The sequence below is a fragment of the Dreissena polymorpha genome, chromosome 8, assembly GCF_020536995.1.
Source record: "Dreissena polymorpha isolate Duluth1 chromosome 8, UMN_Dpol_1.0, whole genome shotgun sequence".
In the NCBI taxonomy this organism is placed as follows: Eukaryota; Metazoa; Mollusca; class Bivalvia; order Myida; family Dreissenidae; genus Dreissena; species Dreissena polymorpha.
Genome location: NC_068362.1, coordinates 97,654,594 through 97,677,308, shown reverse-complemented (window position 1 = coordinate 97,677,308; position 22,715 = coordinate 97,654,594). Strand labels below are relative to the sequence as shown.

Below are 22,715 nucleotides of genomic sequence, written 5' to 3'. Positions count from 1 at the left end.
CTGCAACTCATCTTGCTACCGGCTGTTTATAAAATTAGATATTTTTTATGACTGGAAATTCTTCTAAGCCGAAATGATCCGTAAAACAAAATAGTGTCTTTGTGTCGTTTGAACGAATACATATGAAAACTAGTTTGTTGAAATGTGGTTACTGACCAATTATTTGCAACACATCTTGCTACCAGTTGTTTATAATTTTTTTTATTATAGTCGATATTTTACATGACTCATCCAGTCCATTAAGAAAAAAGGATCTGTAAAACAAAATAGTGTCTTTGTGTCGTATGAACGAATCTGCACTAAACCTAGATTTACATCGTATATCGAATAATTTCTGTCGTCAGTTGTCAAAGTACGGTTGATATTCAAATGCATTATTTTCCTCTTTCCGTGATATTGTTTTAGTATGTTGATGCTGCATTTACAAATATAAGTGTATATAATTTAAAACACAAACAATAAACAACGGTTGCGAAAGGCACCTATAAACTGTACGATGCCCATGATATCACTTTATAACATGAAACTAATAACTATGAAAGTGGCGTAAATCTAGGTTTCTATGCTACACAAATGAACATGCAGATGTATATCTATTCACTTGATCTGCCGCGTACGTATGCGGCGGATTCACTCCGTGAAAGTACGCGAGGTTGATACAGGCTTGCGTCGTTGCGCGGAACGATGCTGAGTGCCGCGGCGATTCGCCGCGTGAACACACGATTTGGCCACCGCGTACTAATAATCTTGCCGTGGCGTAGCCGCGGATAATGTTTGTTCCGCCTTGGCTGTACTGTATATACTTGCTTTTAATTCTAATAAATTTACAATATTTGATTATTTACATGAATCTTATTTGATAATTTTGGCTAACAAGCACAATCATCTGAATTATTTATTATCATATTGGGTTGAATTGTGGGTGAGCAAACATAGGATAATGCTCACTTTCTCCAATAGGGACATATGACCTTGTATTCTTGTAGCAAACACTGTCATTAGTGTAAGACTCCAAAAAAACAATCAAAGCTCTGAAGGCACTGAATTTGTTCGATGTTGTATAATCTTAGACGCAACTCAGTTTTCAAAATTATGTTATAGCTTTTTATATCGCAAGTTTGAAATGACCACTACCCATTCAAATTTATAAAGAGTGTGTCTTAAAACACAGGTCAAGATGTGTTGTTTTTTTTTCAAATCATTGATACAGCGAATCAATGTGCACAGGCTAATCTTATTTGACATGCATTAAGCCTCGTTTTCCCTGAAAGCAGCCAATATGTACAGATTTCAATGATAAACACTAGACTGGCTAACATTGTCTTACAAGCTGTTAAATACACACTATGTACTGTACCAGTGAGAACAGGCAGATGCGGTGGTTAAAGTAGACGCTTTTAGCATTCTATTGTCTGCAAAATTTTACTGGAGTTATCCACACAGGCAGTCATGGGTTACGGTTCCTAGCGTAGCTAAAGCATACTAATTTGCAAAATTCCGTCTGCATTATTTGTGAGCTAACGCTCACAAATAAAAAATTAAATAAAGCAGGGCATTTTTGTTCTAGAGCTGAAACCCAATAAAGGCTACAGCCCCTCGAGAGACATCCTTTAAATTCATGCAGCTTTTTTCAGTCATATAGTTTATCAGATGAGAGCACTTAGCCATCCGTGCTCATACTATAATTGTTGTATTTTATACTTTATATAAGCAATCGTCGTATAACCTGCTCTGAATTTAAACAAAAAAACAACAACAAAAACACTGTTATACAATATTGCTTTTGTTCATTTTTTTTATAGAATATTCTCCTTGAATCATTGCTTTTCACAGGCCATTAAATGGTCCCTCGCCGGGGCTTTTCATAGCATCCATAGGGCGGCTGAAATTTTCAGATCAGTGTATTTTTGCAGTAGCTGCAACAAGCAATTCTTTAGATCGAAAATGTAAAAGATGATTTACGATCGGCTGTCAATGACATGTATTGCTTTACCAAACTAAAGCTCGCCTTTAGGCCAAGAGTCCTTATTGGAAAATCAATATTGGCCAAAGAGAGCGCACACTTTGTATGAGTGACAGCACTTTTATGCAGGCAATACCTGCTGTTAAATCAAGCAGGCGACTATTATGACTTACATATAAGTGCCACAAAAATCTTGACCTGTTACTTAGAATACTAATGATAGCAACCAATTGCAATTTGCATAGAAATTGCGCATTTCATGATTGCATAATACAGTCCAACCCCTACTTCCGGTCACCCCTCATCGCCGGTCGCCCCGTGTAGGCGGCTGGTCTGTGCCGCGACCGTCGATAAACACTATAAAATGCATCCCCTATTAAGCGGTAACCCCGTTTCTCCGGCCAGCGGCCAGCAATTTTGCATCCCAAATGTTAAATTTCCCCCATATGAGTGGTCTCGCGCGAGAAAATCAGTCATGTTCATTGCAAAAATTACACCGACGCACCGGCGATACAATCGATACTTACTTCCAATCTGCGGTTTAGGCACTGTAGTACTGAAGCGTGATGTGTGAAAAACATTTTGACAGCCAGTTTGCAAATTGCAATTAATTAGCGGCGGATTATCGGGTTATCGGGTTAAAAGCAATATGCGACTGTTTGATCTTTTTATTTCTGCATGTGCGAATATCACCTATTATTACTGGAAAAGAGATTCTTAATTTATAATATATTATTAGTAGTTGTTGAATCATACTATTTCAAGCACGCATTATGACAATTATCGGCCAATTAAAAGTAAAAAAAAACAATGAAAAATTTAGCCGAAATCAACTGATCTACATGTTCTCTGTGCTACAAAGTTTTTATCCAAAAATCAATACACGCACGCTTTTCACGTGACATTGTACAATGGTGCATAATTTTGGCACGCTTTTGTCGGGACAAAGCAAATACATGAGGACTTTTTTAATGCTAGAATTTGTAAACGTCTCATTAACATTAAACAATCGGGAGTGTGTTTCGGATTACAAATTATTACGGTATTCTCTTTAGGAATTAAACAAAGCATTTATATTTGTTTTATATTTACAATGATTTCAATCTATTAATTTTGATAAAACCCTTTACATGGCGAAAAAATGTTTTTATAATTTATGCATGAAAAGCACGATTGCCAGGAGGATTACATCCGGTTGCTATTATCAGTCTCTTAAGTAACTGGCCACGATTTTATCGTGGAGGAGATCACTGTCGGGACCAATTCGTGCGGTAGGTATAACAAAGACATAACACTGCAATAACCAATTAAATGATTGATTGATAGTGACACGGGAGGTATTCAGGCATAACTGATTCACAACTGTTCCCATCTTAAGTGCATTGGGGCCATACAACGCGCATTGTGTAAACAATGAATCATGAGAATCATTCTTTTTCATTGACTTGATTCTGATGATGATGATATTGATGATAATTAGAAAGATGAGTATTATATTTTTGAATGAAAATTTTATTTTATAGCTGATTTTAGAAAGGAAGAAATAAAAATATTTTAAGTCTATACATTGTTTAGTATATGTTCACATATTTACCATTTTGTTTATACAAAAATTGAACAGTTGGCCATGCACTCATCAACTCCAGACACCCTATGACCCAACCCCCTCTTAAGAGGCCACCCCGCTTAAGCAGCCAATTTGGCCGTTTCCCTTGACTGGCTGCTTAAGAGGGGTTGGACTGTATTGTTAAAAAACATTTATTAGACTCGTTAAGCGTTTTAACAAATTACAGCTGAATTAATTAGGCAACTTTGCTGCTCTTGCAAGGTCTAAATGGAAGGGCGCCCCGCCCTGCCCTGCCCTTCCATAGCATCGCCTTCCAGACTGCGCTCTCGAAAATACCCTTTAGACAAAATACTGCATGTTGAAACTGCCCTTTTGACAAAATAGCCCCCCTGCCCTTTTTAACTTCTAGCTGGAGCACTTAACTGTTCATGTTTTGTTGAAATCTCAAATGAGCATAATTTATAATCCGAAAACCACAATATAAATGTAAATTAGTAAGTAATCCAAAACCCACACTTCTTAATGTTAACACCACGTTAACAAATTCAAATTTCAAATAAACAGAGCTTATTTATTTGGTAATGATCTTTTCTCTTAATTAAAAAAGCGTGAAAATTATGCAGCATGTACAATGTTGCATCATTTGCATGGAAAGCATGGATGTATTGAGTGTTGTATTAACAGTATTAAACACTCACACATCTCGCATGTTCAGATGGAATATTTTATCAAATCTTTAAATAATCAATAATGCCAAAATTAATTTGATACTTAAGACAAGAGCTGTCAGAAGACTTCCGGTCAAAACAATTATAATTCCGTATATGGCCGATTTCCGTTTTTCACATTAAATTCTGGTAAATATTGAAGAATCAGTGCTCAAATTCCTAAACAGAAACTTTCTCTATTTTTTCCAAAGTATCAAACGAATTTCGGCATATGTTTCTTTTTAAAGATTTGATGAAATTTCCATTAAAATTTTCGTAGTGAATTTCAACTGAAGTACCAGAGTATCTCGCGAATTATTTGCCATTGACAATTCCTTTGAATAAAATAAAAATCAAACACGCTGTATCGTTATCGTTACACTCTTTAATTTCGTTCATTATTGAAAAATTACATTCAATTGCAGACATTATTATTGTACTGTATACTGATCGCACAAAAAATCATTGTATACAATTCAATGTTTGTATTCAAATTGTCAAAATTATTTATACTTTGTTTGGTCTGTGTATGATGTATGTTGGATGATTCTCATTTGTTTTTAGAAATTATTTTGAAAATAAATATCGTTATATTAAATGTTTTAAGCAAGTCTCGTTTCCAAGATCATATACGGGAATTCACTGTGTGAGTTACTACGATATTTTTACTGATCTATAAAAATCATTGTTTTGACAGACGGCACGTGCTTATCTAAAGTTTGTGTGTCGTAATACACAGGATATTGGATGTTCAGGGCATTATTGGGCAATAAAACAAAAACGCGGTCTGTGGTTTTCGGTAGAACGTATGTACTGACCAACATAATATTTGATATTGCACGTGCTTATCTTACATTGAGAGATAAAAAAAACACTGGTCGAAGCCATTGTGTGCTTCTTTGTGCCATAAAACACAATCCCGCTGGCTATTTTCAGTAGCACACGTGGTAAGAAACTAACAAGTAAGAGTAATAAATCACAGAGATTATGATCTCAGAAATGCATGGAGTCTGAAATGAAATAGAATGCCGACAAATCAAAATGGTCGCAGCCTAATTTTTTAATATAAAATTCAACATGTAGACATATATGGTGAAATTATTAAAAATCAATTATGGGTTCGTCGTGGCTACAAAACACGGACTCTAGATAGGAATAGACATTCCGTGTACAAACTGCGAAAAGCATAAACAATACGAAATTATCACTAATCCAGGTGCGGAAGCCTACAGCTAGGTGCGAGCACGGTTTCCTTTAAGCATCGGCGACTAAAAGGCTAACAACATTGAAATTTGGAAAATAAGACATATTCTGTTTATATCTGCTAACGATCCCGAATGTTTATTTGACGCTTGAATTTGTAAACGGCGTGCTAAGAGAAGACAATCAGAAGTGTGTTTCGGATAACAAATGTGTATTCTTATTGGGGAATTCAACAAAACATTTATATTTGTAATATATTTGTAATTAATTAAATATAAATTTGTTAAGAAGCTTTACGTGTCAAAAAACTATTTTGATAATATAATGCGTGAAAAGCAGGATTTCCAGGAGGATTACACCCGGTTGCTATCATCCGTAGATCTAACTGACTACGATTTTATCGTGGAGGAGTACACATAAGGATTTTTGCAAAAATTAGGATATTATGTTTATCATTTTCGTCCATTAATAAGACGCTTCGGAAAAAAGTCGCGTCTTTACCCCTGAAAAATATGGTTGTGTGTTTTCTGTCCTCTGAAATTTTATTGAACCTTACATTTGCACTATGCATTTAAGTGGAAAAGATTACAAACTAGACCAAACATGCGCGATGAACAGTTAGAGCATAGATGTAATTACATCGATGGGTGCAAATGATAAGAATTATTGTTATAAGTTAAATTATGTGTTACAATAATACGATTTTGTTCACTTGCATTTATTTACAAAAAATACAATAATTTAGATATATGATGAACAATCTAATAACGAACATTTTAGGGCTTTTCCAGCCATTTTGGGGAAAGGAGTCTTGTCTAATTGAGATTTTTTAAATCGATAAAATGGCGTGTACTGTACAAATACAGTCTAATTTCATGCAGTTCATCTTCATAATGATCATATTCGGCAGAAAAGTCCATAAAAGTATTGATGTAATAGCAATGCAAATGATTGTCTCGGCATAAATAATGCTGTTAAAAATAGCGGATGTCTAGCTCTGACGTCACAGCAAGGGAGGTAAGTCAGTCCAAATTTTAGAAAACGGCGCGTTATTGGAAGATTTACCTGGTGATTTATGGCATAAGGCGTAATGCTTAATTGTTGCAAATAGTTTTATTCTGCATCTCAAACAATTATCTTTCATATTTTAAAGTTTCCAAAAGTGTTAAAATTGACCTTTAAGGGGGAAATGGGGCCGAATTTCAACCCCAAAAATGGCCAAATGAGGGCCCTGTTTACCATGAAGAAATTTGAGCTGTTCATATGTAGTCATTAAGCATTTAAGAAGAACTGCCACATCAACATAAATATGTGTATTTCAGTGCTCACGCTGCTGCAAGACATTATCGCCAATGGCAATTATTTTATCCAACTGGCTATTATTTCTTAAAATTGTCTAGAAAAAATGGCGATAATTTTATCCTCCTACATCAAAAAACAAATTGCCTCTAAATGTTGTCCGGCTAATGCGAACCGCCTGCAAATCAGGCCATCAAGCAGGAAAAATCGATAACGAGATTACCTGTGTACACACTAAACCCTGTGTATTGTCATACACGCATCAATAACTTTTGTGACATTGTGGCCTAGAGAGTTTTTCTCAATCAGTGTCCGACAGCAGTGATATATTTCAGATCAACATTTTTAATCTCCCCGTGCTTTACCAATTATTGATAACTGTAAGATCTTTGTTAATTTTTCGCCAATTATTATTTAATCGTTATGAAATCGCCGCTTATATTGTCGGCTGGTTTTGTTTTTCACGCCGTTTTTTCTGCAATTAGATTACGTTGAACATTGCTTGATGAAATAATTATTTAATCGCCATCAACTAATTATCCCCATAATTACCTCTGTTTGTCGTCTGCTTTAACATAATGATTTCAATTATTAACCAGGTAATTCAAAGAGACCCGGCATATGCCATGGCCAGCAAACTTAGGAATTACACTGAGGTGATCTATTTTAACTCACGCGTTGTGATCGTCATTGCAAGTGTTATTTTTAGGAATAAATCATTTTCAATTGATATTAGCCACTGCCTACAATATTGCGGCCGATGGCAAACGTTGTATTAAGAGATAAAGTAGTCGAACGATATGCACATTTTAGATTATGCATATGAATATTTTATATTATACATATTTCATGTGCAAAACGCGTACAATTTTTCGGATTACCGTTTTCTGATACTGTATTTTTTTCGTCGATTATGATTTATTTTCGGAGTTCATAATAGCAAAAATAGAATGACGAATACACATGGTGATACGGAAGGTGTGGTTTATAATATTTCGAGTTGTATTCACCAAAAATTGCAATTGGAAAAACTATAAAAAATAGTATAATTAGTAAAGGCTCTGGGTAAGTTGGGGCCTCTGCTCTTAATTCTTATGTGTATGTAACTGTAGCTGAGATCTGGTTTGTTAAGTCACACCCACAGCTTTGATTGTATTCTTTATTGTAAAGCCATGATAATATTTTATAAGAAAATGACACACTGATATTATGCTTGTTTTTAAGTATATATTTATATTATAACTTAAATCCAATAGATATACATTTAATAAATCAGATAAAATGAGATTCATTGTGTTTTCTTTCTTTTTGCCTTCAGTTTCGTTTTGCGAAAAAGTCCGCATACCGTAAAAAGTTGTGTATAAGGCGCACTTTTTTACCCCAAAATTTCATTTTAAAAACTTGATGCGCGTTATGCACAACTACAGCCATGCCAAGACATTTTTTCCCTGTCAGTTACCCAGTTGTGGTAATTCGTATCATTCTGTTTCCCAGTGTTTAAACTGTAACTATGTTAATAATAGTGTTATATTTACGATCTGAATAAGATGGACAAATATTAAAAAGTTAACATAAATATTTTCTATCTTTTTCAGGTACGTACAGAGCATTGAAATCAAATAAATTTGAAGAAGAGAATGAAAAACAAGGAAGCCATTTTTATTTAAATGTTATTGTTTTCCCACAATATTATACCCTACTGTACTAGGGTTACACAATTTATTTGGAGGCACTTGTCAATTTACAATAGTATGTCTTTAAAGTCTCCTGTCAATTATAGACGCTCGAACTAGAAAAGAACGCATGATATCAGCAATGTAAATAAACGCGCGGTTGTGAATAAGTCATGCATGAATAACCACGTGACAATACCAATTGATAATGTCAGTTTCTTAGTTATAACTAATCCATCCGTTATGTGTTCTCCTCCACGATAAAATCGTGGACAGTTACTTCGGAGGCATATGATGAAAACCTTGATGGTATCCTCGTGGAAAGTGTGCATTTCATGCATAATTCATTTAAATCCAAACATTGATTTTTACGCATAATATGATTTAAAAAAAACACACAAACTAGTTGTATCGTTATCGTCTTTAAAATAATTATTAATTGAAGCAATAAAAGAACACGGAAGATCGGCAATGTAAATAGCAATGTAAATATAACGATTTTCAGTTAGCCTGTGGTACGGAATTTTCCCCAATTTTTTTGCTTCAAAATTTTTTTTTCCCCGATTTTTTAGCTTAAAAAAGTTGATGCGCGTTATACATAAATGCGCGTTACACACAGCGTTTTACGGTATGTTTTGGCTATTATTTTTTTCAGGAAAAAAAATATGGCTATTATTTTCTGAAGGCCAGAGTGAGCACTGTATTTATTTACTGCATCGATACCCAAAACAAACTGGCTTTATCGCTATTTATGTAAATTGTAATAATTAAAAAAGTAACACGTTGGGTAAAGACATCATTATACGTTATATTATAAGTTGTAACGACAAGATACTTAAAAAACCAACCTTACCAAGATGAACGTCCATAGTTTAATGTCGACTTTCTCCTCTTGAGAATAATCTCTTAAGTAAGCGAATTTACCGAATTGTTACTTCCTGATCTAAATTTCTATGACGAATTTGAAAACAAGGGAAGCAACCTGTCGATGTGTCGCAATAAAGGCTACATACCACACATTATATAAAATTTTGCTTTTTCATAAAATAACTAATACAATTAATATCTAAATTTAATTTTACCAATCCCTTAATGTCAGCCTATTCGCAACACAAATGTATAACTATGTTAATAGTTATACTTATTAACTAATAAGCAGCTCCTCTGAGTGCCCTATGTCTATGTTATAATAGTGACCATTTAGCTGAAGTGGGATTTCTATTTCTAAACAATTAATATACATAAGTGTACAGAACATGTCTATCCTGTGCATCAAACAGAGCAAATAAATTACTTTAACAGCATACATATTGAACAAAAAAAAACATTCTAAAGAAAGTCCTAATCAAGGACATATTAACAATGTAAAAAAGTTTCATATAACAGTTTAGATTATTTTATTTTTTTGTAAAGTGATGTAAGATAATTTTTATACAATCGTTATTGTCAACATAAAAATACAATAAAGCGATTCAGCACAGTGCAGTCTAGCTATAAAGCACGTATTAGCAATATCAGGCGGAGGTGTAAGCTATCGCCAGTGTGCACATGTTGGCAAGCATTTGCGCATGAATGTAATGCGTGTCACGTAAAACTATCCTGAACGCACATAAATTGTTAATGCAAAAATAAAATGAGTTCCTATGTCTCATTAATGCGACCACAATTTATTGATTATTAATTTTCATTCCGAGGTTATCACTAAAGTCTCCTACCAAATACATATGTTAAATAGAAGACAGCACATCCGACACAGGCATTGTTGTGTAAATATATTATTAAGTTTCTTCCGCGTAATTTTGCCTGGCTGCTTGATATATATATATATATATATATATATATATATATATATATATATATATATATATATATATATATATATATATATATATATATTTTGAAAATTGAATGGAGATTGGAGTAAACCAAGTATGGTCATGCTTTTCTCCGTTACTAACCCAACACCGAAATGCTTCCAATTTACCTCCAAGATTAAAATGTTATATTTGTACATGTACTGCTCACAATCCATGTTTGTGTACACCCTGACAATCGACAATGTGTGTTTTTTGTATAACCGGAAAATTGGCAAGCCTGTACATTTGTCGACCAGGACAATTGGCATCCGATTTAATTGTAAACCCGGACAATCGGCAACCGATTAAAGCCCGGCCGCACCTTGTTGAACTAATTAGTGTAATCCGCTATCGGGTATCCGGGTAAGTGTGCATTGATTAACGTTATCTGCTACAACGCCAGGGTAGAGGCAGATATAACGGGCACCGCTCTGGACAATCCGTAGCAAGGAAGCACAAGAGGGCTGCAAACGCCCACCAATGCCGCCTCAACAGACTGTGCGAGAAGTTAGAAAGCAAGGAACTTCTAACGGAATTACTCGAATCCACTGGGAAGTGTGTTCACTTAGCGTAAGAGTCTGCTGCTTACAACTAAAGGCGATTTTCTTTTTTAAACATGATAGTGACGTTATGCTTTGTTTTAAGGAATTTATTATATGTTGTACGTTTGTGTTCGCTTAGCTTAATAGACTGCAGCTGACAACTGTAGGCGATTTGCTTTATTTGTTACGTCTTTATTGGTAAAAAAATATTAACTGTTTCTTAGTCTTAAATCGGGTGTCGTTTGTCCGGGTTTATAATTATTTAATCGGTCGATAATCTGTATTCTGTTTTAAGGTTACTTGCGTCATGTTCTCTTAGACATTCTGTTTTAAGGTCACTCACATGTTCTCTTATACATTCTGTTTTAAGGTTACTCACACGTACCATTTGGCATTCTGTTTTGAGGTTACTTACATGTTCTCTTTGAAATTTTGTTTTAAGGTTACTCACATGTACCATCTGGCATTCTGTTTTAAGGTTACCCATATGTTCTCTTTGACATTCTGTTTTAAGGTTACTTACATATATTCTTAGAAGAATCAATTTTAAAGTGAGACATGGACAACTATTCTCTGCAGATTTGCTCCAATAAACACAATTTGGTTCTGCAGCGTCTTTTAATTTAAAGGGGTCTTTTCAAATTTTCTTAAATTGACAAAATTAAAAAAAGTTGTTTCAGATTCGCAAATTTTCGTTGTAGTTATGATATTTGTGAGGAAACAGTAATACTCAACATTACCATGCTCTAAAATATCCATTATATGCATCTTTTGATGATTTAAAAACCTGAAACTATAAAGCGTTGCAACGCGAAAAGATTGAATAATTTGGAGTTTTGTAGTTGTCATTATATTTTGTGACACTACGAAAATTGCTTATAGTATAAAATTCATCACTCATTGTATGAGCGCGTTTTACTCCAGGGGTAACTGGTTCGAGCCCAGTTAAGGGTTACTCTTTTCTTCCCTGGAGCTTTTTAGATCCAATGTTTACATTTATCAAAAAAAACATTTAATGACAATACATGGCACAATCTGTGAACAGACCCCTTTAAAGCACCATCAGATGATATTGTTTCAACGTTATTCCTTAATATTAATGTGTTGGTTTGAGTAAATAAAATGTTGATATGGTATGTACTCAGTGCAAGGCTGTTGGCATTCACTGTAAGACAATCTGTTTTATGGTTACTATCATCAAACCTTAGATATTATGTTAGAAGAATACTTAGAGGTATAGTTTATATTGTTAAAGGTACATACTCTAAGAAAAGCATTTTTTTTATCCATTTGACCAAATGATGTAAATTTTGGACCTTGTTTCGAACACAGCCTGTATATCATTGGGACAAATCTAAACATCTAACGCAGTTTTGAGGATTGTGCAATAAATAAGTTTTCTTGTCTGTTAACAAGGTAAACAAGGTAAATGTTCATGACAAAGAAAAGATGATTGAAGAAATCAACCATAGACATGTTGTAAGCTAAAAAAGACACCAACACTTTTAATTAAAAATGTAAAAATATATTGTTAAATAATGTATCACAAACAAACAATCACAGACTAAGCACTGACATGCAGTGCTTCATAAAGAGTTCTTTTTGGACTGTGTTTTGATTTCTGCAACCACAGGAAGATGGTCTGAGGCTGCCTCTACACTGAAAATACACAAGCGGAAGGAGTGAGTAAATGGACATGTTCTAACTAAAAAACAGTCTCTATTGTATACAGGATGGAATATATTCACTTAGAGTTTAAGAAAATGGACATACCCAAAACAAAATTTGAACGAATTAGGTATGAAGGTTAACTTGGGCACATTGCAAATCTGACAAATACATACAGTAATAATTACCTTTATCATAAGAAATTCTAGTTAAGCAGATGTGCTCAGTCTCTCACGGTTTAACGAGTACTCATCATAACTCCTTATTATTATTTATTGACCAAATAAGAACGAAAAGAGCTTGTAACAATACGAACTAAGAACAAGAGATGTGTTTGTCAGAAACACAATGCCCCCTAATGCGCCGCTTTAATTATTTTTTTTGACCTTTGACCTTGAAGGATGACCTTGACATTGACTCTTCACCGCTCAAAATAGGCAGCACTATGAGATACACATGCATGCCAAATATCAAGTTGCTACGTTCAATATTGCAAAAGTTATGAAGAAGGTTAAAGTTTTGGTTAAAGTTTTTAAATTTATTTTTTTGACCTTTGACCTTGAAGGATGACCTTGACCTTTTTCCACTCAAAATGTTCAGCTCCATGAGATACACATGCATGCCAAATATCAAGTTGCTACGTTCAATATTGCAAAAGTTATGAAGAAGGTTAAAGTTTTGGTTAAAGTTTTGGGACACACACACACATACAATGACAGACTGGCCAAAAACAATATACCCCCGATCTTTCGATCCAGGGGCATAAAAATACCCTGCCGCATATGTGGCAAGCTAATACTGAATAGTTTTGGTAGTCCATGTGCGTGGGTAAGTTCTGAACACAGGGGCATGGTTTTGAAACCAATTGAAAAGGACCACTAAACAATGTTATCTACCCAACAAGAGATGTGTTTGTCAGAAACACAATGCCCCCAATTGCGCCGCTTTGAAGCCATAAATTTTTACCTTTGACCTTAAAGGATGACCTTGACCTTTCACCACTCAAAATGTGTAGGTCCATGAGATACACATGCATGCCAAATATCAAAATGCTATCTTCAATATTCAAAAAGTTATTACCAAACTTGAGCGAAGGTTAAAGTTTTAGGAAAGAAAAATTTGACCTTTGACCTTGACGGCTGACCTGACCTTTCACCACTCAAAAATGTGCAGCTACACGAGATACGCATGCATTTTAAATATCTAGTTGCTATCTTCAATATTGCAAAATTTGACCTTTGACCTTAAAGGATTACCTTGACCTTTCACCAGTCAAAATGTGCAGCTCCATGAGATACACATGCATGCCAAATATCAAGTTTCTATCTTCAATATTTAAAAGTTATGGCCAAAGTTAAAGTTTTCGGATGGACAGAATATTTGACATTTAACCTTGAAGAATGACCTTGATTTTCACCTTTCACCACTCAAAATGTTCAGCTCCAGGAGATACAAATGCATATCAAATATCAAGTTGCTATCTTCAATATTTAAAAAGTTATGGCCAATGTAAAAGTTTTCGGACGGATGGAACTTTTGACATTTGACCTTGAAGGATGACCTTGACCTTGACCTTTCACCAATCGAAATGTTCAGCTCCAGAAGATACACATGCATGCCAATTATCAAGTTGCTATCTTCAATAGTGAAAAAGTTATGGCCAATGTTAAAGTTTTCGGACGGACGGACAGACGCCATATATTAGACATTTGGCTTCGAAGGATGACCTTCATCTTTTACCACTCAAAATGTGCAGCTCCATGAGATGCACATGCATGCCAAATATCAAGTTGCTATGTTAAATATTGAAAAAGTTATGACCATTAAAGTTTTCGGACGAACGGACTGACTGACATACTGACGGACAGTTCAACTGCTATATGCCACCTTACCGGGGGCATAAAAATACATTTATGTTAATAACATAATTGAAGTGTAAATGTAACTATGTCAGAAAAGAGGAAGTAGTTTGTTTCACAACCTTATAACATCTTATGCTAATGCCATGGCTTAGTTCAAAGGCGATTAACTCATGACAATGGATCTTTGGGCATGACAGGGATGACATATTTGAAGTTTTAATTTAAACCCTAGACAGATTTACCTAACTTAGCAAACTTAAAACAGTAAATGTGTACATCACGCCAGATTCCAAAAAAAAACTTCCCAGCATGGGTACCAGTATATAGATATTTTTTAATTATATAATATACATTTAACCTTCTAGCCCCATCATCTACTGTGTAGCAGTCGTGGATAAGGCAACAGTCAGGCCCAGGCTTGAAGAATATGTAGTCAATCTGGAATAGATTCAGATGCTTCAGGTATGCAAATGACAGGTTTGAGGTGGCAATTATTGACCATCTGCAAAAGATCAATCAATGGCTGAGTTGGCAAATTAATTTACCAGTTAAAAAAAAAATTCTATAGCTGAGTACTCGATTTTCACAAACGTTATATTGAAAAATTTTTGGTGTTGAATCAAACACATCAAATATAAATGCAAATCCAACTTACATAGTTTCCTAGACATTGCCTGATGTCTGACACTCTCAGTTATCAATGTCTTGTCATTTCAGGGACAAGCATATTTAAAGTTTCCAGGCAAGCTAACAATTTTAATACACTTAACGCTTGGTTCTGCACATTATTCGTGTTCTGATATCAATTATCAGACAAGTCCTGGTTCTTGTATTGTAATATTTAGCCCTTAAGGGCTGTATATGACGAACAGCAATTAATGGACTGACAATTTACACCAAAGCCAATTATGTGTACGTTCATTAATTTTGCATATGCATAAATATATATCAAAACTGATGTTTAAATGCATCAAATGCATATAAGTAGCATTGATAGCCTATTATAAAAGTAAAAAAATATATTTTTGGAGTGACCCACAATGATTGACTCTTACAATTATATAAATAATAAAGATTATTTGTTTTGATTATTTTTTCAACATAACAATATTTACCCGTTTGGTTAAGTTTGGTTGAAGAGCACTGAAGGTGAATCCTTTGTCAGTATTTGTGAACGACCATACATCAATCAATTTTGAATCATTCTTTTTTGCAAACCCTTTTAAAAACCTGAAAGAACCAATACACACAAACTGAGATATTCAACCTTTCAAGGCATTAAAAACACTGTTCATAAGTTGAGCTTTTTATAAACTGTTATGTCCCTCAAGTTTGAACGAAATTGTAAAATTAAGTATCAGAAAATTGGTTCTTTTTTTACCTTTTACCTTAAAGTTTGAGCTTGACCTTGAAGGTAGCTATGCAGGTTCTACATTACAAACCGTCTCATATAGGTAAACCATATTAATTAGAAATCTTTCATGCTTTGAAATCATGGAGAAGTTACATTCTACACATTTTGGATGGAAAGATGAAAAAACAGTGATTTTGAAATAGAAGAAATAAAATTACGAACTGATTGCAGGGATATAATATGATTCAAAACAAGAATGCCATCATCACAAACCAGGGACCTTTTGTTTGAATAGGTCCCTGCACAAACATACAACCTCTAGTAAAAATGTGTTCAGGTAAAGATATAAAAAATTCTCAATTCATTTTGCTTTTTTAATATTTGACCTCAATTTGTGATATTGACTCACAGGTGTAAGCATACTACAGCCCTTTCTTTAATAATGTGAGTATAATAACAGACCTATCTTTCAATGTGTCATTAAAGAAGTTCACACCTCATAGCTTTTTCATGAGGTTTTGCATTAAAATCCCCCATGACAATAGCTGGTCCCTGTTTGGCCTTCACTATACTCCAGATCTGTTCCACTGACTTCTCCCTGGCCTCATGGCTTAAGGACAAATGGGTCGTGAACACATGCACCTGAGGAAAGAAACTTGACACATTTGTAATTGCGAAACTGGCGCAAGGCATTTATGGTATGAACAAAAAAGTTATGGTCATATGAATTCTATGTAAATTGTCTGTTTTTTTTTTCCCCCCAAAATAATTTAGCTAAGAAAAATTCAGGCTTAAATTGAATGTGCATTTAGTTCCATCTATGATAAACCTGTGATGTCTGCACAGGCTAATCAGGGGCAACACTTACAGCTTTTATCAACTGTTTCTTCAAGGGAAGTGACTCTTAAAAATCCAGTCTAGGCGGAAAAAGTTGTCCAGAGTAGCTTGTGCAGACTGGCAAATCTCAGACGACACTTAACGCACATTAATAACAAACATGCATTTCGCCCAGTTTTCCTATAAGAATGTCGACCACTTATCTCAATGTATGAAAACATTTAACAAATACTGCACATTCTTCAATATGAATCAAATATTGGTTGCTTGGTTTTTAGATAAGATAAACAATTATAAGCTCTTCAAATTCTTGTAGAGCCACCTGACTTATACATAAAATCTATTTATTTATAAATCACTTAGAAACACTTTTATTTTAAATTAATTGAACACTTGAGAGGATTTTGTAATAAAGAGAAGTGGATGACAGACCATTGCTCAACATGAGAAATGAATGTTCTTTTTACAACCAGCAACACTTTAATTCCAACAACAAGTTTCCTTATATTGCCAATGTATACTTGATGGATAACATATGTCGCGAATGCGATATATATATATATATATACATATATATATATATATATATATATATATATATATATATATATATATATATATATATATATATATATATATATATATATATATATATATATTGACTTTCATTTTGTTAAGATCAAGATATTTGTTGAAATTGCATTATAATAACTTCGTAGTCGTGGTGCTCTCTTGTGTAACGTGTCCTATACGTAAAGTGCACGTTTACTTATTGATCTCAGATCCGTAGCTCTGACAGAGCTAACGTCTCTGCACATGCAACACGACGTACACGACCCTTGTGTTTTGCATGCACGGACCACGTGCTTTCTGGCTATAAAAACTGAAGATGACTGTTACCAGTTTTTTCTTTCTTTCAAGAGTTATTCGGTAGTCTGTTTTTTGAGTAACATGGGAGTCATTATAGTTAATAGAAGTCTGTATTTAAATTCACTGTTTATAAAATGTTAGCGGCTGCGTCAGTGTTATAAACGAAGTGTTATATAACAATAATATGTAGAATTGCAGCTCGTCGAGTTTGTTGTAATCCAGTGTGGCAATTTAATGTAAGTTGGCCACAACATACCCATAGCACTGCCAAAGAATTTAGGTTCCAAAGGCAAATGAGAAACAAGTTATTGTTAATAATGTCATGTTTTTACAGTGCAAATGTGCACAATGACGTAGATGAGTAACATATAATTAGCACAGCAAGAAACAGGTGGTTTTAAGTGCAAATGGAAAGTTTCCTTACAATGCCAATGTGGGGGACATAGATATCTGCCTGGAGAAGAATTCTTTGATGAGTATCAGCGCTATTGCTTCGGTTTCTGTGAATAAAATACATTATATTTAAATCACATTTTTCTTATTGTTTCCTCTATTTAAGAATGTAACATTTATAGGAAGTTTAAACATAAATCTGTCATTATCCAAATGATGTCATAATACCTAAAATCTCACCAGAATGCTGAATTTGACAGAAAACAGAGTTTCATCAGTGATTGTTCAGAAGAATCCCCATACCTTAGTTAACCCAAAAAGTTAACCATTTAACCTATTCTCCCAATAATTGTTGCAGACACTCACATATAGGAAATAATCCCCAAAACAATGTCTGAAATTGCTTAATTGGGATTTTAATACAAATAGAAAATAAACAAAATGAACAGCTCTACATTTGAACATCAATGTTGGAGGGATAAACACTTATGAAGTAGTATGTAAACTTGTAACTACATTATTTCAGAGATTAGATGATAAATGTATAACCCCAACCAGAAAAAACTTTGCGAACTGAACTTTCGCAAACTTAAGTACACTTTTCACTTTGAGATAAAGTATGCTAAAGAAAACTTTTTTTAAATAATTGTTAATTTTTTCTTGTAAAGCATTTTTCACTATTAATTCACGTCCAATATTGGCCTTCCAATGGGATTTTTACATTTACTTATGAGATTTTTTGTTTTCCCATGGGATTTTCTGTTCTTCCCTTGTGATTTTTTGCCCTTTTCTGCATGCAAAAAAATCCCATTCGATTTTTTATTTTTTTTCTGTAGGTTAGTGATTTTAAGCATCAATAAGGTATTTGGGCTGATTTTTTTTTCAAAACAATTTTACAGTCCTTAAATGACATTTAAATACTTAAAATCACTAATAAAAATCCGATGAGATAATGAAAAATAAAGTGGGAAAAGCTATTTTAAAGAACCAAAAAAACAAATTAGAGCCCTACATGAAAAGCTTATGGTATTCCCATGAAATGATAGGAAACTTGGACATGATTGCGACACCTTCATCTGTCCGGCCTTCAACCAGCGTGTTTGGCTGCATTTGGGCTGGCTGGTATACAAACTGAAAGACACACTGAATGAACCAAAAAACATAATGTTCAATGCAAATGTACAGGAATTAAACAAGTCAATACCATTTTAAGACATGTTTGATTGTTGCTTTGCACATCAACAAAACAGACTTTCACAATTTCAATAATTCTTGTCACCGAGCTGTAATTTTCTAGTGAAGCAACATGTAAAATGCAGTCAAGTCTAGAATAATTTTCAATTCAGGCTCATGTCAATGGCAGCAAACATAGATAACTGTATACGTATGCAGGCTGTCAAGTGACCTTTTTTCAAAAAGTAGGAAAAAATAGGAACTACTTTTGCAAAAAAAGTAGGAACTTTTCCCTCAAAAGAAGGAATACATAAGTCTTACCAGAGTCATAATAACACAGTATTTCTGTACTCACTATACATGACATTGTGCACTGCATCTGGTTGAGGCCCAACACCCATATCTAACTGTGACTTGCAACCTAAAATGTTTTTTTTCATTGATTAAAGACACAGATACACGCAAATTTAGTATTATATTATGACAATTTACTCAAGTTATCCAATTAAAAAAACAATCATGACAAGATTGAGGTTCCAACAGAAAATCACAATTCTCTAAAAGTAGATATAGGATATAAGTTGCCATGCTTTTGTACACTGCAGACTTCTCAGACATACTTTTTAGCATACATGTAACTACGTATTTTGCAAGAAAGAAAGCATTTTTCCTAGGTATTATAAAACAAGTTATCGTGCAAGTATTAGCAATACATGTATCTACATGATGGTTAGTACAGTAACATATATACATAATGGTAATTACATGATATTAGTATAAGCTATATATGTGGTGGGTTGTTATTTGGCAAAACAGCTATGTGCATAGTTTATCATGTTGTCCTGTGAAAAACCAGTTGGTGTATAAGATTACATTGCTTTTAGGGTTAACAAGCATGAAACATGCCTAAACAGATCTATAAGCAATACATGTTTAATTATAACAGTCTAAATACCAACACCATAAATCTATCACAAAAAGCCATCCACCAAATTTGTTCGCATCTTTTATGACATCATTGATTGGTCAATGAAACAGTTGCGCTACATTGTTTATTCCAGTTTCAAATAATGGTTTCTACATCATTGATGACATCGCGATGTGTAATAATGCTGTTTAATATTTTTAATACTACGCTGCAACACCTTGAAGTTACCTCACTAGCTATGGCATCATCAGAAAATGTATCAGGGCATTTGGCTCTGTGCATTTATCTTTAATTACTAAACATGATGTACCTATGATATCAATAGAACATCATATCCGTTGTCATGTAATACAGAATTTATTACATTCATTATTTGTAAATGATAAAAACTCTACAAAGCATCAGTTTAATCTTTTTCAAATAACTTGTGTAATAAATTCCATATTACATAACCACTCAAACAATACATGTATCTCTATATCTCTACATTAAAAAACAGAAATATCATGTAAACATGCATAAGGTTTGGTCAAATTGTTGTCAATGCAGGACTCGACATTAACGGTAGTCCGACTGTCCGGGACAACTAAATTGTTAGTCCGGACAAGTAAATAAAGAATTTGCGAGTCCGACAGGACAAGACAGTGGTCTTTATAATTTACTTACAGAGAAAAAATGCCTTTAAAATGTTAAATCCATTATTTATGTGGAGTTACCACAAAACTGTGTTGATTATATTTTGTTTACGTTTATACGACAAAGCGCAAGAGATTCCAATATTTTCAATTGATACTACACCATACTCAGGACTATAGATAACCATTTGGTATCAACATGTTTTAAATAATTTAAAGGAAATTTGTGCACAAAAACTATGAAAGATATTACAGATATTAACCTTATTGATATAGCAAGTACTGTTGCACACTTGAGGTTATGTTTTTATTTAATAAAACACGGAAACGTTCACATAAAAACAAACGCGAAGCTGTCAAACTTCGAATCGAGGGTACGATCAGTTTGTGTAATTAAATTATATTACAAAATACCGAAATTTAAATTACAATAATTTGAAATAATGTTTAAAATGTATATATCTTTTAAAATCAGTCGGGTTTTATTCGATATAAATATGACTTTGCCTTGTTATTGGATTTTTTTCCGCTACGCTGAATTCCAGTTTCAATACAAAATGGTGGAAAAAAATCTCGGCTCAACCTTGGTGTCAAGTTCGGGTTAACTTAAGATGCGGACACCTATTTCTGCTTAACAAACAATAATTTTGGCATTAAAAGAAAGATCAATCTTTCAACTTTTTGTTTTAAATTTTTTCGTATCGGAGCAAGAAAAAAGTTTAGGGTCGGCGGTAAAAAATAGGGTCGGTCGTGTCAACTGCTCCAGACATATTTTTTTCTTTGGCCCTGCCTACAATTATGTTAACATGTATTTTGAACGATTAAAGTCTTTATGATTTGAGCATTTTGTATTATTTCATTATTTTGCAAAGTACTGAGCAGAACAAGATATAATGGTCAGGACCAGTTGCTTTTTGGTCAGGACAAGTGAAATTTTGGTCTACATGTCCGACCAGACAAGTGGCTTTAAAAGTTAATGTTGAGCCCTGCAATGGAAACAAGGGACAAAATTGTCACAAAACCAGGTTTTCATTGTGAAAAAAAAATCTGATAAAGGGAGAAAACTCAAACTGAACTTTTGAAATGACCAAAAAAATTAACCCCCTTTGTAAGTTTTTTTTTTTTTTTTTAAATCTATTTTTAGTTGTGGCGACCTTGACATTGGAGATATTGACGTGATTCTTTCGTGGGACACACCGTCCCATGATGGTGAACAAATGTGCCAAATGATTTTAAAATGTCACAATGAATGACATAGTTATGGCCAGGACAAGCTCATTTATGGCCATTTTTGACCTTTGAACTCAAAGTGTGACCTTGACCTTGGAGATATCGACGTAATTATTTCGCGCGACACACCGTCCAATGATGGTGAACAAATGTGCCAAATGATTTTAAAATCTGACGATGAACGACATAGTTATGGCTCGGACAAGCTCATTTATGGCCATTTTTGACCTTTGAACTCAAAGTGTGACCTTGACCTTGGAGATATCGACGTAATTATTTTGCGCGACACACCGTCCAATGATGGTGAACAAATGTGCCAAGTGATTTTAACATCTGACAATGAACGACATAGTTATGGCCCGGACAAGCTTATTCCGCCAGCCCGCCAGCCAGCCCGCCAGCCAGCCAGCCAGCCAGCCCGCCCGCATTCGCCAATCTAATAACCAGTTTTTTCCTTCGGAAAACCTGGTTAACAAAATAAAACTGGAATAAACAATGGGTTCCTTCAGCTCTTGCATCAATGGGAACTGTGTAACGTAGTGAAGTCTGCAGTGTACAAATGCTAAGGAAGTAAATAAGGCACTATTGTCAGAGCTCCAGATAAGGTTTTGTGAAATTCTTAAATTTAGCAACCCCAGCAGATTTTTCAAATATGAAGGAAGTGATTGAAAATATGTTATTTGTATAGAGGAAGAATAGACTTACTCAGTACTTTTTGTTTTTTTCAAATATCTTTAAAAATAAAAAAGTTATGATCATTTTACTTTGGAACAGTTGTACGTTTTCTTGGAAATTTTTCGCTCTATAAATGATAAAAGTTAATCGCGAAATCGGGGCACCGTAAAAATATTTTTCCCACAAATATTTCAATAACTTTTTTATTTTACATGGTAAAATTTGGTATCCTTATGTATTTTGGTATGAGGAATCTGTTCATGTATTCAAAACTACTGAT

At 34.0% G+C, this 22,715-nt stretch overlaps 2 protein-coding genes across 5 annotated transcripts in view; both read right to left on the bottom strand.

The window, feature by feature from the left end:
• Positions 1 to 9,395, bottom strand: part of LOC127841045 (uncharacterized) — a 61,088-nt gene extending 51,693 nt beyond the window's left edge. Inside the window, exon 1 of one of the 2 annotated variants that reach the window (XM_052369557.1) lies at positions 9,266 to 9,395. The gene's annotated coding sequence lies outside the window, so the exon portion shown is untranslated. Of the gene's footprint in view, positions 1 to 9,260 lie in introns of both variants that reach the window. The other variant, XM_052369559.1, reaches the window with a different exon arrangement.
• A 2,918-nt stretch (positions 9,396 to 12,313) lies between these two features.
• LOC127841050 (uncharacterized) overlaps positions 12,314 to 22,715 on the bottom strand; it is a 29,703-nt gene continuing 19,301 nt past the window's right edge. For all 3 annotated transcript variants that reach the window (XM_052369566.1, XM_052369567.1, XM_052369568.1), the window contains 6 exons: positions 18,807 to 18,925; positions 17,826 to 17,901; positions 16,191 to 16,336; positions 15,456 to 15,570; positions 14,699 to 14,778; positions 12,314 to 12,469 (listed from right to left, as the gene is read on the bottom strand). In XM_052369566.1, the coding sequence (XP_052225526.1) occupies positions 12,397 to 12,469; positions 14,699 to 14,778; positions 15,456 to 15,570; positions 16,191 to 16,336; positions 17,826 to 17,901; positions 18,807 to 18,925 (609 nt within the window). In that variant the 3' untranslated portion in view covers positions 12,314 to 12,396. The remainder of the gene's footprint in view (positions 12,470 to 14,698; positions 14,779 to 15,455; positions 15,571 to 16,190; positions 16,337 to 17,825; positions 17,902 to 18,806; positions 18,926 to 22,715) is intronic.